Genomic DNA, 17,437 nt, shown 5'->3' with positions numbered 1-17,437 from the left:
GTCTAAACTGTACACTCACAAATACAGAAAGGAGTGGGAATCAAACCCTGAATGAAAAAGGCTGGTTGAAGCCTTTTATTGGAGGTGATACACAGGCATACTGCCTGTATTGTAAGGCTAATTTCTACGACAAACTTAGTGATGTAAAAAAAACACATGACAACTCAAAAACATACTCAAACGGCAAAGCCTTATAACAGTTCCACCCCAAGCTGCTATTTATGGTTAAAATTGACTCTGCAAAAAAGGCTGAGGCCACCATGGCATTAGCTATCGCTGAACACTGGTGGAATGTGTTCACATTAGAGAAGCATGTAGAGCTGCTTTCTCAGACTCCACTGCTGCTACCCTCTTCAAAAGATTAATGGTGTTCTAGCACCATACTTTCTGAAAAAGTTGGTTGCAGATGTGGGTGACCAGCGTTTCAGCCTCCTCCTCAATGAGTCCTCAGATGTAAGTGTTTCTAAGTACCTGGGGGTTGTGATAAGGTACTTTAGTGACACCAAGCAGACAATTGTATCAACATTTCTGGGGCTTGTTGAGTTGGAGGGAGGAGATGCCAAATCTATAGCCCGTGCTGTTGTGGCTTTCCTCGACAAGTGGTCTTAAAAAAGAGAAACTCCTGGGGATAGGGACTGACAATGCCTCTTATGACGGGGATTAACATTGGGGTCCATAAAGTGCTGAAGGAGGAGTATGGCCTCAAATATCTGGTTCTTATTTGCTGTGTGTGCCACTCTCTGCAGCTTGCTTTAAGTCATGCTTCCAATGACATCATCCCCCGTAGTGTGGAGTACTTGGTACGAGAGACTTATAACTGGTTTTCAGTGTCTACAAAGCACAGGGAGGCCTACAAGACCATATATGAGACCATCAACTGTGGTGAGAAACCTTTACAGATAACCATGGTGTGTGCCACACGTTGGCTCTCCATTGAATCCGCGGTTTCACGCATTCACGGACCAGTGGGAGGAGCTTAGGCTGCATTTCGCAGTCACCATGTTCAGTGAACACTGCTACATGGCTGAGGTTTTATACTCCATGTACAGTGATCCTCAAAACATATTGTATCTGACTTTTTTGAAGTCAGTGCTGGGTGAGGTACAGTTGGCCGTCAAGACTTTTGAGGGAGAGCAAGTAGATCCTCTTAAGCTACTTGACAGCTTGGTTAGCCTGATCAAGTCTGTGAGCAGCAGGGTGCTGAATCCACTGGCAAATGGTGATGTACTCAAAGGGTCAATAGATGGATACATCAGTCCCAAACCGTACCTTGGTTATCTTTTTGAGTCAAAGGCAGCTGAGCTACACCTTGCGCCTGAGGATGAAAACAATGTCCGAAAGTGGTGTGTAGCCTTCACCATCTCCCTCACTAATGAGTTGAGGGTGAGACTGCCGGACAACATCGAAGTATTGCAGTACATGTCTGTTTTCAATATGGAGGAAACTATAAAGCACAATAAGAGCCCTGGGGAAATAGAAAAAATAGCCAACCTCCCCTGCAGAGATAGACAAGATTGTCTAGCAATGGCGTGCCATCCATCTTAGTAAAATGAGACAAAAACACACTGGGCTTCTGGAGTGAGATGTGGAAGTTCAGGGATGCAGCTAATATCAACCCATTTCAAGAACTTGCCATCGCTGCTGTGTCTGTGTTGTCCTTGCCACACTCAAATGCTGAAGTCGAGAGAGTATTCAGCCAGATGAGTGTGGTAAAAAGCTAACTTAGAAATCGGATGTCCTTGCAGACCCTTAACTCCATCCTGTACATTCGATATGGACCGAAGCTGTCTGGTGAGGCTTGCTATGAGCACCAGCTGCCTGATAATGTTTTGCAGCTTTTTGGCACATCAGCTGCTTACTCATTTAAGTCAGCTCCCTCAGTTGCTGAACCTGCCATAGAGAGCCCTGACCAAAATGACGATGACCCACTCTTTCTGTGAGCCAGCACAGTCTGTGTGTGTATGGAGGGGGGTCTGGATTTTTTTTTTATACCTGAATTAGGGTCACACTAGTTACCATAATTTTCTCACATTGCCATTGAGAGTTATTTCTATTGTCTCTTTTTGGTCCATTTAGATTGTTAATGTAGATTGTATACAAACATGTAAAAAATGTTATGGTTAAAAACGTTAATGTTCTACTGTGACTTGTTGTAGGCTTCTAAGTGGACCATAACGTTAAAAACCAAACCAAATTAAGAACACTAAACTAAAAAAACAAAACTTTTTTTTTTTTTTTTTTAACTAAGTAACTCCGCCAGTGTCTCTTTTGGGTCACTTTTGCCGGTCTAAAGCCCGGATGAAGGAGGAGGGTTGGAATTGTGACATAAAAAAAAACAAGAATCGACAGAAAGTTCATTTGTAGTTCTAAACATATTTAGGGTGTTTTTTACTCACTTTTTGTCTCTCCCGCGACGTTATTCCTCTCTCCTACAGCATCAATCACAATTACATGCACATGGCCAATTATGCAAACTAGGTGATGACGTCATTTAGCGACTTTTAGGACAGACAATAGCTACTTTCCTTACTGAGGAGTTGGTAACACTGCTACCAACATGCACAGATCAGCTCGACAGAATGAGCACCAACCACTAGGCTATCAAAGATTCTTACAGGCTTCACAGCTTAAAGCTGTAATATGTAACTTTTTGAGTGACCCCACCAAATTCACATAGAAATGTGAGTTATAGATCTGTCATTCTCATTGAAAGCAAGTCTAAGAAGCAGTAGATATGTTTTGTGTGTGCTTTTTCTTTTTTCGCACCATTGGTTAGAGCCTGTAAGTAAGCATTTCACTGTAAGGTCTACCTACACCTGTTGTATTCGGCGCACGTGACAAATAAACTTTGATTTGATTTGACCAGATTCAAACAGCTGAAAATGCAATATTTTTGGTTACAGAAAATATATTTCACAGCGGTTTAAACGGTACAATGATTATCTACACCAGGGGTAGGCAACCCTGTTCCTGGAGTTCCGCAGGTACTGCAGGATTTTGTTCCAACTAGGCACCACACCAACACCAACTGAGCTAATTGATCAGTTCAGTGATTGCCTAAATTCAACACACCTGGTTTTCCAGGTCTGTTAAATAAAAAACATGAAGCTCCTGCGGGCACTCCAGGACCAGGGTTGCCTACCCCTGCTCGACACTACACATGATTGTTTTGTCACATAAACTGAAATTAGGCTAGCTATTTTTTTAGGCGAGTGATTTCTGTGAGACTATGCTGTCTTCGCAATGAAAGTAACCAAGCCGCCTCCAGGTGCGCAATATTTTCTGTGTGGGAGAGTTTCACACACACACTCTATAACAAGAGAGAATGGAGGGGGCGAAAAAGTAGGCTTTGTGTCGTTTTCATAGTATTGACATCACTTTTACAGTAGTCTATCACACAACGACTATGTACTGCAAATGAATGACAACAGAGTGAACACTTGCCTACTTATTTTAGTAGGCTACACAAGGTATTGGTCCTACTACTGCGACATACAAAATGTAACAAAATGGAGGCCTATCTGAAATGCATCCATATACACAACAACTGTCATTTTGCCACAAGAAAGCATGTCATGTTGAACAGAAGCCTCACAAAGACTGGTAGCCCAAGATGCACTAATTAAAACAGCACACACTGTAACCATCAATTCAGGACCACGGACAGAAATCAACCCCAGTCAGCAAGGTGAAAGGATCATGTACAATGTGAGTGGACAGCCAGGACAACAGGAGCACAATGCCAGGGATCATCTCAGAGCACAACCAATTAGGCTACATTGGACATTGTCCCTATACCAATCAAATAATACAAAGCTGTATATCTATGAAGTAAAAAACAAAGGCCTAAACTATACAATACATTCAAAAAGGTATCTTACCATTTAGATGAGTTGCAGCCTCCTTGATGCTGTGTTGAACCTTATGAGAAGTTTCTGATTCCATTCTCCTTTCCAGAGAATTTTACTTGTTAGGTCCCTCTCAAATACCAGCTGGCCAAGCTGGGCTTTTCGTTGATGTGTTCAGAGTCTGTTCTTACTGAATACGTTCTTCAGGGCGGAGAATTAATTTTTGCACATTGCTGCTTGTGGCTGGGGTAACGGATATGCAGGTGCTTGTTGTGATTTTACACTTGTGCTGGTGCTAGGCCCTGGCTCTTGTGAATCTTGTTGGTCAGCAGGCAGCATGGGGGACATGCGGGAATTACATTGGATATTAGGTTCCTCAACCTCGGTGGTCGGACCTGCAGGCTGGTCAGTGAACTTGGCATTTCTCTCGACATGGTGGTCCTCAGTTTTTTTGCTCTTGGCAGTTCTCAGCCATTTTCGGATATCCATGCTGATCAAAGCTCAGCCAACTAGCTATAATTATTCACTGCCCTGCTACCAAAACTTAACGAAGCTAGTAGCTATTAGCTATCCTGTTGTTAGCTGTATCTGTCTGCAAAGGTGAAAAACGTTTCCCCCTCTCTGTGAGAAAGCACAATTTATATGTGGTGAGTCCACGCCTGGATTTGCCTCCCCGTAGAGCCGGCCCTGGCTTCTTGGTAGCTAGTTATGAGGTTGACAGATTGTGAACCTATCTGGGCTAGCTAAAGCCTTCATAAAATGTCTAGGTGCTAAGTATTATTACAGAGAAAAAACAACAGTCTTGAACGAATTCCCACATATACTGAGCACTTGTTGGCTGCTTTTCCTTCACTCTGCGGTCCAACTCATCCCAAACCATCTTAATTGGGTTGAAGTCGGTTGATTGTGGAGGCCAATTCATCTGATGCAGGACTCCATCACTGTCCTTCTTGGTCAAATAGCCCTTACACAACCTGGAGGTGTGTTGGGTCATTGTCCTGTTGAAAAACAAATGATAGTCCCACTAAGCACAAACCAGATGGGATGGCGTATCACTGCAGAATACTGTGGTAGCCATGCTGGTTAAGTGTGCCTTGAATTCTAAATAAATCACAGACAGTGTCACCAGCAAAGCACTCCCACACCACCACACCTCCTCCTCCATGCTTCACGGTGGGAACCACACATGCGGAGATCATCCGTTCACCTACTCTGCGTCTTACAAAGACACGGCAGTTGGAACCAGAAATCTCAAATTTGGACTCATCAGACCAAAGGACAGATTCCCACCATTCTAATGTCCATTGCTTGCGTTTCTTGGCCTAAGCAAGTCTCTTCTTCTTATTGATGTTCTTTAGTAGTGGTTTCTTTGCAGCAATTCGACCATGAAGGCCTGATTCACGCAGTCTCCTCTGAACAGTTGATGTTGAGATGTGTCTGTTACTTGAACTCTGTGAAGTATTTATTTGGGCTGCAATTTCTGAGGCTGGTAACTGTAATGAACTTATCCTCTGCAACAGAGGTAACTCAGGGTCTTCCTTTCCTGTGGCGGTCCTCTTGAGAGCCAGTTTCATCATAGCACTTGATGGTTTTTGTGACTGTTCTTGAAGAAACGTTCCAAGTTCTTGAAATTTTCCGCATTGACTGATCTTCTTGTCTTAAAGTAATAATGAACTGTCGTTTCTCTTTGCTTATTTGAGCTGTTCTTGCCATAATATGAACTTGTTTTTTTACCAAATAGGGCTATCTTCTCTATACCACACCTACCTTGTCACAACACAACTGATTGGCTCAAACTTATTAAGAAGGAAAATAAATCCACAAATTAACTTTTAACAAGCCACACCTTGAATGAGTAGGTGTGTCCAACCTTTTGACTGGTACTGTTTATACAGCACCTTTATAAAGTATTCATACCTCTTGACGTATTGTTACAACCTGAATTCAAAATGTATTAAACAATATAAATATTTTTCTCACCCATCTACACACAATACCCCATAATGGAAGTGAAAATATGTTTTTAGAAATGTTTGTACATTTATTGAATATGAAATACAGAAATATCTAATTTACATAAGTATTCACACCCCTGAGTCAATACATGTTAGAATCACGTTTGGCAGCGATTACAGCTGTGAGTCTTTCTGGGTAAGTCTCTAAGAGGTTTGCACACCTGGACTGTACAATTTTTGCAGACATCCTGAAAAACTCCCCATTACTTAACAATTACTAGCATACCCATAACATGATGCAGCCACCACTATGCTTGAAAAGATAGAGAGTGGTACTCAGTAATGTGTTGCATTGGATTTGCCCCAAACATAACACTTTGTATCCAGGACAAAATCTTAATTGCTTTGCCAATTTTTTTGCAGTATTACTTTAGTGCCTTGTTGCTAACAGGATGTATGTTTTGGAATATTGTTATTCTGTACAGGCTTCCTTCTTTTCACTCTGTCAATTAGGTTATTATTGTGGAGTAACTACAATGTTGTTGATCCATCCTCAGTTTTCTCCTGTCACAGCCTCTAAACTATGTAACTGTTTTAAAGTCACCATTGGCTTCATGTTGAAATCCCTGAGCGGTTTATTTAATCTCTGGAAACTGAGTTAGGAAGGACGCCTGCATCGCCCATCTACCAATAGGTGCCCTTTGCGGGGCATTGGAAAATCTAATCAAATCTAATTTTATTGGTCACATACACATGGTTAGCATATGTTAATGCGAGCGTAGCAAAATGCTTGTGCTTCTAGTTCCGACAGTGCAGTAATATCTAATAAGTTATCTAACAATTCCCCAACAACTACCTAATATACACAATCTAAAAGGGTGAATGAGAATATGTACATATAAATATATGGATGAGCGATGGCCGAGCGGCATAGGCCAGGTGCAATAGATGGTATAAAATACAAATTATACAGTTGAAGTCGGAAGTTTACATACACTTAGGTTGGAGTCATTAAAACTTGTTTTTAACCACTCCTCAAATTTCTTGTTAACAAACTATAGTTTTGGAAAGTCGGTTAGGACATCTACTTTGTGCATGACACAAGTAATTCTTCCAACAATTGTTTACAGACAGATTATTTCACTTATAATTCACTTTATCACAATTCCAGTGGGTCAGAAGTTTACATACACTAAGTATGTAAACAGGCTGTGCCTTTAAACATCTAGGAAAATTCCCCAAATTGATGTCATGGCTTCAGGAGCTTCTGATTTGTTAATTGACATCATTTGAGTCAATTGGAGGTGTACCTGTGGATGTATTTCAAGGCCTACCTTCAAACTCAGTGCCTCTTTGCTTGACATCATGAGAAAATCAAAAGAAATCAGCCAAGACTTCAGAAAAAAATTATAGACCTCCACAAGTCTGGTTCATCCTTGGGAGCAATTTCTAAACGCCTGAAGGTACCACGTTCACCTGTACAAACAATAGTACACAAGTATAAACACCATGGGACCACGCAGCCGTCATACCGCTCAGGAAGGAGACACGTTCTGTCTCATAGAGATAAACTTACTTTGGTGCGAAAAGTGCAAATCAATCCCAGAACAACAGCAATGGACCTTGTGAAGATGCTGGAGGAAACGGGTACAAAAGTATCAACATCCACAGTAAAACGAGTCCTATATCGACATAACCTGAAAGGCCGCTCAGCAAGGAAGAAGCAACTGCTCCAAAACCGCCATAAAAAAGCCAGACTACGGTTTGCAACTGCACATGGGGACAAAGATCATATTATTTGGAGAAATGTCCTCTGGTTTGATGAAACAAAAATAGAACTGTTGGGCCATAATGATCATCATTATTAGGAAAAAGGGGGAGGATTGCAAGCCAAAGAACACCATCGCAACCGTGAAGCACGGGGGTGGCAGCATCATGTTGTGGGGGTGCTTTGCTGCAGTAGAGCCTGGAGCACTTCACAAAATAGATAGCATCATGAGAGAGGAAAATTATGTGGATATATTGAAGCAACATTTCAAGACATCAGTTAAAGTTAAAGCTTGGTAGCGAATGGGTCTTCCAAATGGACAATGACCCCAAGCATACTTCCAAAGTTGTGGCAAAATGGCTTAAGGACATCAAAGTCAAGGTATTGGAGTGGCTATCACAAAGCTCTGACCTCAATCCTATAGAAATTATGTGGGCAGAACTGAAAAAGCTTGCGTGAGCAAGGAGGCCTACAAACCGGACTCAGTTACACCAGCTCTGTTAGGAGGAATGGGCCAGAATTCACCCAACTTATTGTGGGAAGCTTGTGGAAGGCTACCTGAAGCATTTGACCCAAGTTAAACCATTTAAAGGCAATGCTACCAAATATTAATTGAGTCTATGTAAACTTCTGACCCACTGGGAATGTGATGAAAGAAATAGAAGCTGAAATAAATCATTCTCTCTACTATTATTCTGACATTTCACATTCTTAAAATAAAGTGGTGATCCTAACTTGACACAAGACAGGGTTTTTTTATTCTGATTAAATGTCGGGAATTGTGAAAAACGGAGTTTAAATGTATTTGGCTAAGGTGTATGTAAACTTCCGACTTCAACTGTACATATGAGATGAGTAAAGTAAGATATGTAAATATTATTAAAGTGGCATTATTTAAAAGTGACTAGTGATCCATTTATTAAAACTTCTCTGGTCTTTGTGGTTGAATCCGTGTTTTAGATTCACGGCTCGACTGAGGCACCTTACAGATCATTTTATGTGTGGGTTACAGAGATGAAGTAGTCATTCAAAACTCATGTTAAATACTATTATTGCACACAAAGTGAGTTTATGCAACTTATTATGTGACTTGTTAAGCACATTTTTACAATTGAACTTATTTAGGCTTGCCATAACAATGGGGTTGAATACTTATTGACTCAAGACTTTTCAGCGTTTCCTCAACATAGTGTGGAATACACATATTAACAATAGCCGAAATGTAGGCTAATTTTGCTGGTGGGCAATGATGAGATTCGGGATCTTTTCTCCACAGCATCTGCGTGTTTCCATGGCAAATCCATTGTTTTGACCAGTTCCCATTGACCTCTTTACTGCATCTATAACAGCTAGTTCTCAGTTTTCCCCTCCCCACTCAGACCACTTCCAAATAGTCAGAGCAAAATTCTTGCTTGAGAAATTGCTCTTTGTTAAGAAGCTATTTGTTGTGTCTCTTTTTAATTTAAAGTTCAAATTCAGCCATTTTTATGTCAATATCAAATCATTTTTGGGTAACAATTGAGTACCTTACTATGATTGTTGTAAATTCAAATGGTCAAAAAGGAACAAAATATAGCTTCAAAGAGCAATTTCTTTAGCAATCATTTTTCTAGGACTGTCTGTGAAGGGTCTGAGTGGGGAGGGGAAAACTGAAAATGATCTGTTATTGGCAGAGGTTTGGAACTTTCTTATTGGTCTATTAATTAATTTACAGTCAGGCAGGTCAAAACTCCATGCCACCAAAACAGGCTGAAATTTCAGGCGGTCTTTTCAAACAGTTCTTACACTAAAATGAATTATCGTCATTTTCATTAAAACAGCCTCAGTTTGTTGGGGCATGGACTCTACAAGGTGTCGAAAGCATTCTACAGGGATGCTGGCCCATGTTGACTTAAATGCTTCCCACAGTTGTGTCAAGTTGGCTGGACGTCTTTTGGGTGGTGGGCCATTCTTGATACACGCAGGAAACGGTTGAGCATGAAAAACCCAGTAGCGTTGCAGTTCTTGACACCTGGTCCTACTACCATACCTAGTTCAATGGCACTTACATGTTTTGTCTTGCCCACTCACCCTCTGAATGGCACACATACACAATCCATGTCTCAATTGTCTCAAGGCTGAAAAAACCTCCTCCCCGTCATCTCCACTGATTGAAGTGGATTTAACAATTGACCTCAATAACGGATCATGGCTTTCGCCTGGATTCACCTGGTCAGCCTATGTCATTGAAAGAGCAGGTGTTCTTAATGTTTGTATACTCAGTGTATATGAAACACAGGAAAATAGGTTTTGTTGAGGTTGTGCACTTCTATACGGATCTCTTGCAAGTTTTTGGAGTAGGCCTAGGCTAGGTTATGAGGATGTTATGAGCCATTTTAATGACAGTCTTGGGTGAACTTTTTACAGGTTCATGTAATATAACCCCATAGGCTTGAACCTACATTGAACCTATCCCAAAAAATAGATCACTACTTATTTCCCCATATTAATGGCTCAAAGGTCAACATGAATTGAGAAGACAGTTTGACAGTTTGTGGACACGCATAAGTAGGCCTAGACTACAAAGTCTACAACTTGACACTATACAGAATCCCGTTACAAAAAGTGACTGCGTAGCTGTGTGTTGCTTTGGCCAATAGCAACATTTTTGGTGCAATTTAAAAATAACAACACCAAAACGATGTGCCATTATTCACATGAGAAGGGCTATAGGTCTAGGTCTTTTTTAATTGAGAGAGATTAAAAAATATTTAAAAATATGTTACATGCACATCACCAATCAAATATTGCCTTTGACACATGCTGGGTGGTCAGAATGAATTTTAATCCCATCCTTATAGTTTGTATAAAAAAAACAGAAGGGCGATAAACAATTTAAGAGCATGTTAACTGTAACAGCCTAATGAATGAAGCCCTTGATAAATCATTTGTATGGTTTTGAAATATCAAATATATACATCAACAATCAAGTGTTTTAGAAAACAGTAAGCCTATGCACACTCACATTCCTGTTATTATGCAGTAGTACGCTATACTTTTCCAGTCAATGAAATAAGTAGAAAACGATATAACGTTATTGCAAAAAAACACATTTTATTTTCATTTTGAACGTTGCCATCAGACAAACGTTCTACCCGTATCATTCTTAAAACCTGCCTCACTTTCCCTGTATTAAGGAAGTGTGCTTTGCAATCAAATTGGAGCAGAAAATGCTAAAAGTTTGTCAAACAGAAACTCCAAATTAATAATATGCCTTTTCTGTCCAGTTAAACTTCAAATAAAATGTAATGCCTACGTGATTTCTCATTTTATTAACAAACTTATACACCTTATCACATACAGAAAATTATATTGCCTATCTCAATAACTCAGACACAAACAAACATGTTAAGCATTACATTTCTGAACCATACATTTATTTTTTTGTATGTTTTTATTTTATTATTAGAACTATTCTATAAAAAAGTATATTTGAAGAGCCTCCAGCATTTCGTTGCAATTATAAATCATCTTGTTTCTCGACTTCTCGTAATCCACAACATGTGCTTCAGGACGTCTGAGTAATCCATTGGGAGCCAAGTCTTGCGGAACTGTCCTTTCAGCGTGTCGGAGTGCTCAGTTATGTTGGATGGTCCAAATTCGATTCTACTGAGTGACAGTAACTTGCTGTATGTTCCTAATAGATGCCAAGGTGTTCATTCCGGGGGGTGGGTAGAGAGAGCCGTGAATATCCGACGGACTGAGTGAGCCTGGTACCGGCAGAGGGCTCACTGATCCCGGGTCACTGTGCACTGATCCTCCGCTGCCATCAGATCCCATTTTCTTTTTGATTAATTTCCTTTCCTTGGCTCGGCGATTTTGAAACCAGATCTTCACCTGTAAATGTAAAAGAAAGATGTGTCAAAATTGGTATTTCGTTTTATATTTGATTCATCACTTGATTTATCAAGTCTAGGGCCATAATGCTCTATCATGAATTGGTATTGACCTACCTGTCGTTCTGAAAGGCCAAGGTTCCCCGCAAGTTCCGACTTTCTTCTGATCGTGATGTAACGATTAAAATGGAACTCCTTCTCCAGCTCCAGTCTCTGGTGGTCGGTGTAAACCACTCTGTATTTCTCCTTCGTTCTTGTTTTGCCTGAAATTATGAGAAGTTATGAGAAGTCAATATAGTAGGCCTACTTTTTAAATAGGCTAGTCACATTGAACATCGAATACTTCAATATATAATATATAATGGAGCAATAGGCTATTTAAACTCTGAAGTTCATTCTTGTTTTAAATTCACTTTTATAGCAGTAATTTGAGGTATTTATAGCAAGTAGGTTTAATACTAGAGAAATAGGACAATCAACAGGTTAATTATCAATGCCTATTAAACTTTACGATTCGTTTATCTAACACATTCTCAAAATGTGTATGTAGCATCTTTAGGCTCAATCAACTGAAGTGGTGGCTATCATGTTAATCTAGATTGTGTTGCTTTGTTGGTAGATATGCAAATTGAGCCACTGATCGTTTGATCTCACTTTTTGAACAAACTGCAGAACAAAGAGTCTCAGAGATATTACCTAAACTCCATTGAAGTGTTAAGAGGCAACACACGACAACACAAAGGACTAACAAGGCAATACTATCTCAGACATTTCTCTAGCTTGGATCAGGTTGCTTTTGTTGATCAATATATCATAACCACATACAATTTTATCAGGTAGACAATATTATTAATCGTTTTGAACAACATTGAAACATGTTGATATTAATAGTTATAGCTATAGGTCATGCTTGACACGTTTGCCAAGACCCGGGATAGCCTCCTAGAATTAAACACTTGACAACACGTTTGATAAGATAGCCTAATAATACAAATACAGAAAAAGACATCTAGGCTAAAAGAATTTCAGGATTTTACAGTGGTTCGTTTTATAACCAAGTTAATTAATAAGCTATAAAACGAAATATACGAGTTAATTTAGGCTTATGTTACTGTTACTTAGTCTAATTTATAAATATAGGCCTAAAGTAAACGAATTCTATTTTCTACATATTTAATTTCTAGCGAATTAAGAGATGCTGTGGTTTATTGCCAAGTTATAAAGCTTTGTTTATATTCGTCAAAGACCTTTCTTTATTTGCTGTGAAAAACGTCACCCTTTCCGGCAATAGAACTCGAAGAATGGGAGCCGAGGAAGACACTTTGGTGCATATCAAAGTAAAATGAGGTGTTAAAAGAGACCGCAGCCTGAATATGACGGATAACCTCAAAACCCGAGACAATGTAGCAGGAAAAGTAGACCTCACATCTAGTTTACGGGAGTCGAGAAATTAGCATTACAAGTGCGCCTGGCGCCGTTTCAGATCTTGACACCTTCATCGTTTCCTCCACAAGGCTAAAAGCCTGTATCAGAAAATAACTAAGATGTTCACGTTTTAATTAATATCATAGTTTATCAGACTATTATCGCTATTGTAGGCCTATAGTTGCATTGTCAATAATGAATTTGACAAATTCGACCTAGAGCCTATCATTTTCCTCCTTTCGTTTTTGAGTCTGTTGTGATTTACAATTTAATGCCTTGAAGTTGCATTTTACAGTTTTTAAAATGTGTCCAATACATACGTTTACATGCGACTGTGTGATTTCGGTGACATCTAATTTAAATCATGATTAGATAATGTCATGTTAGTGCTTCCTTTTATTCGTTACGAATCTCTCCAAAATGTTACCACAATGCACCCATTACGCATGAGGTTATTCGTTTTTACCGTGAGATTTATCACTTAAAGTATGCAATTATTTTTGTTATATTGTATCAATTTTCTAAATACTACCTGTTGCACTTGCACAACTTTTATGAGCCAACACCAGCAGTTTTCACAGCACACGAGAAAAACACAACAATTCCGACTCTTAGCAAAATATAAACATGTGGTTTGGCATGAGTTGATGATGTGCACGAATGATTTTAACAGTGGCATGCATTTCTTGGCTCAAGCTTGTGACCTTACTCACCCGTGGAAGATGATTGTACCGTTTTGTTCATCCACTGGTAAGAAGAATTGCGCCTTTCTCTCTCCGGGGAAAGTTGAGCAACAGAAATATTATCTGGAGGTGGTTGCAATACTGCTGACCCTGGCGGGTGCATGGGATTGTATTCAGGTGAGCAATAGGAAACTTGTCCCGGCGATGAGTTGTTCATGGGCGTAGGAATAGTGTTAGGAGGACCCAGACTATAGGCGCCCCAGTCCTCTCTCGGTGCGCCATAAGGAGCTCCCCAAGCCCCCGAAGACTGTGCGTGCGTATCCATGTTTGGCACATGATGGTATCCAGTAAAGTCGGAATATTGTGGCGTGGGAACAAAGTTCTGTGGTGGGATGTTGATGCCCGATCGTCTTACAGGTCCTTGGTGATACATGCTGCCTTCTTTATCCAAAAGGTATCCCACATGCATGATTTGAAAACAAGGGACAAAAGTGACTTTCAAGTGTACATAGTTGCCCTGCAACTGCGTCAAAAGAAGTCCAATAACAATCCTCTTGCTGTGATTATGTTGCGTATAGTCCAATGGTGCCAATTAAATGCGACGTAGTTCCTGACGTGATACTGTCTCACATGATGTGGCTGTTGTCAAGGTGGTGGTGGCAAAGGTATACTAAGGTCTTCCTTCCTGACGTCAGAAGAGTCTTCAAACCCCGACAATTTGCATTCAAATGACGAGTCAATTATGCTGGCGAACTCACTGTCCTCTAGCGCCTGTTTTACGCATCACCCCCAAAAAAGAGCAAACTCCACTCCCAAATCTGAAATCTTGGCGCCAATAATCAAATTTATTGCAAAAGTGAATTGCAACTTCTCCAACAAACAATATGCTTAAATGGATATGCTCCTGAACACGTTATGACTTATACATATCTCTCAGGCCAATTGAAGTGTCCTAATTTAAGTGTGCTTGCTATATATTTTCTATTTTGTGCCAGCAGCATGCCACCCTGCATACCACTGCTGGCTTGCTTCTGAAGCTAAGCAGCGTTGGTCCTGGTCAGTTCCTGGATGGGAGACCAGATGCTGCTGGAAGTGGTGTTGGAGGGCCAGTAGAAGGCACTCTTCCCTCTGGTCTAAAAAAATATCCCAATTCCCCAAGGCAATGATTGGGGACACTGCCCTGTGTAGGGTGCCGTCTTTCGGATGGGATGTTAAACGGGTGTCCTGTCTCTCTGAGGTCATTAAAGATCCCATGGCACTTATTGTAAGAGTAGGCGTGTTAACCCCGGTGTCCTGGCTAAATTCCCAATCTGGCCCTCAAACCATCACGGTCACCTAATAATCCCCAATTTACAATTGGCTCATTCATCCTCTCCCTGGAACTATTCCCCAGGTCGTTGCTGCAAATGAGAATGTGTTCTCAGTCAATTTACCTGTTAAAATAACGAATAAATAAAAATGTTCAACAATATTTTTTATTTAGGCCTATTGCATACATTATTCCTTACTAGAAATAAAGATGTGACAGCATTGGCCTTATTTTAATGCAGGTTCTGTTACTGTGCTATAATAAACTAGGCTATTTGTAGGCTTTCAATTATATAACGTGCAATTGTAGCTGTCAACTTCTTGATTGTGTTGTTGTCATTCTGTTTTGTGTCAGAGAATAATAAATAATAAAACATACCATTAAACATTTACAGCAGGGATCATTAACTAGATTCAGCCGCAGGCCTATTTTTTTCTTGGACAGATGGTTAGGGGGGCAGAACATAATTACAAATCATTTGTAGACTGCAAATTGCCCACAAAGAAGCCCAAACAGATATAATATTTGACTAAAACATAATAATTTCAAACCTAGCTTACGTTTGTATATGATCACATATCTCTCTCATTATGCATGGGAATACTTGGAAACAGATTTCCAAAATTAAAATAACTTGGAGCAGATCTCCTGGTGTTTTTAGAGTCCAAAAAGGAAAATTCCCCAAAATAATAAAAACATACATCTTTTTTTATGCTCTAAAATCTTGGTGGGCCAAATAAAACCGCACATGGGCCGCCAGTTGGGGAACCCTCATTTACAGTGCAGGTGATGGTCCAACACAACCGTCACACTCTCCTCTCCTTTGGTTGTATAATGTCTTTAGGGCTAAACCTGTTAATATGGGAAGGCAACGTCTCCCATGTCCACAGACACGTTTCACGCCTTCGGAAGCTGATCGTATTTGTTAAAGATATTCACTTGCAAAATAGGTACAAAGTATGATGAGACTTTCTCCTGTAGCAAGGCGAACATTTCACATTCCTTTTAGTTCGCACTTCGACACTTCAGGGTCGCACTTCACAGCTAATTCCGGTTTAACCTATGACACCCACTAACGACAACGTGGTCTCGCGCCCGTGCGTGCCAATATGTTAGGCATGATCTTAGTTGTTATCCGTCCCTATTTTACATAAGAGATTGCATAAAACGTGTCGAATTAATTGCAATATCTATCATAAAACAATCCAAACGAACGAAGTACAAAAGTACAACAATACTACAATACTAATACTAATAACAACAATACTAATAACACATGTACTTTACTAGGCCTACACATAGGCCTATTTCTTTATTTTAAAGCATTTTATGTTTTTATATATGACTGATTATAGTTTTTTCACAACAGACAGTTGCTAGTCATCTAGCATCAAATAAACCCAAAGTAGATAAAGATTGCCCTCCAGCTTGCTTTTGTTTGTGTTAAAGGTATGGAAACAAATATTAAACCGGAAACATGCTTTCTTTTTCGGGTGGTTGGGAGAGGTGCTCAAGAAGCCATGACCATGTCAGTGCCCTGTAATGCAAATGTTTGGTTTATGTGAAGAAAAAAAATCAGAGGCACATAGAGACATCTGTCCATTTGTGTCTACTGCATTTACAGGAATTTTATTTCATATTTCAAAGTGAAGTATGGCTTTTGAATCTCATTGACCATACACTAAACAGGCAAAACAACTCTGATACAAGTCAGGTGCCTTGACTGACTGTAACCAAGAAATGACTTATTTCCTCAGGCTCTGGTGGAAGGATATTTGAGCTGAGATAATTGAAAGCCACTGCTTCCTTGTGGATGGATACAGAACTCCCATTAGTGGCCAACCAGAGGTTAAATCCAGACCTAACAACGGCCATGTAGTCCCCTCAAGAGGGCACCATCTACCAGGGAATGTGACAATGTGCTCCATATAGTACAGCTCTGTGCTGAGTGTATATTAATTACAACGTAAGCTGAATTGCTTTACAGTTGGCCTATATGGTGTACAAGTTATTCCAGCGCAGAATAGCAAAGAGAATCTTCATAAAATATATCTATGTATATATATTTTTTTCCTACTGAAACCACATCATCAGCTGATGTCCCTCTGTATGTACCTTGATAAGTGCATTCCATAGGTTTGTACAATATGTAATTACAGGAGGTGTCAAAGTTACTTCTATATTATTGGGCAACTGGATTGCACATTTATGTAAGGAGTTTAGTTATAAATACATGTAAATATAATATGTATACAGGGATGTTTATTGACATACCACACTATACACATACAGTGCCAGTCAAAAGTTTGGACACACCTACTCATTCAAGGGTTTTCTTTACTTTTACTATTTTCTACATTGTAGAATAATAGTTAAGACATCAAAAGTATGAAATAACACATATGGAATCATGTAGTAACCAAAAAAGTGTTAAACAAATCTAAATAGATTTTAGATTTTGATTCTTCAAAGTAGCCACCCATTGCCTTGATGACCACTTCACAGGGCTCCCGAGTTGCACAGCGGTCTAAGGCACTGCATCTCAGTGGTAGAGGTGTAACTACAGATACCCTG

The 17,437-nt window shown here is 39.9% G+C and overlaps 1 protein-coding gene across 1 annotated transcript; it reads right to left on the bottom strand.

Annotated features, from left to right (window-relative positions):
* Positions 1–11,215: 11,215 nt before the first annotated feature.
* On the bottom strand, positions 11,216–14,023 carry cdx4 (caudal type homeobox 4). Its single transcript, XM_029662753.2, has 3 exons — positions 13,585–14,023; positions 11,564–11,709; positions 11,216–11,447 (listed from the first exon to the last, which is right to left on the bottom strand). The coding sequence occupies exons 1-3, from the start codon at positions 14,021–14,023 to the stop codon at positions 11,217–11,219; spliced, it is 816 nt and encodes a 271-aa protein (XP_029518613.1). The 3' UTR covers position 11,216.
* Positions 14,024–17,437: the final 3,414 nt, after the last annotated feature.

This window comes from Oncorhynchus nerka, linkage group LG6 (genome assembly GCF_034236695.1).
Source record: "Oncorhynchus nerka isolate Pitt River linkage group LG6, Oner_Uvic_2.0, whole genome shotgun sequence".
Classification (NCBI taxonomy): Eukaryota; Metazoa; Chordata; class Actinopteri; order Salmoniformes; family Salmonidae; genus Oncorhynchus; species Oncorhynchus nerka.
Note: the sequence above shows the minus strand (reverse complement) of the source record. Positions and strands in the feature narration are given on the sequence as shown.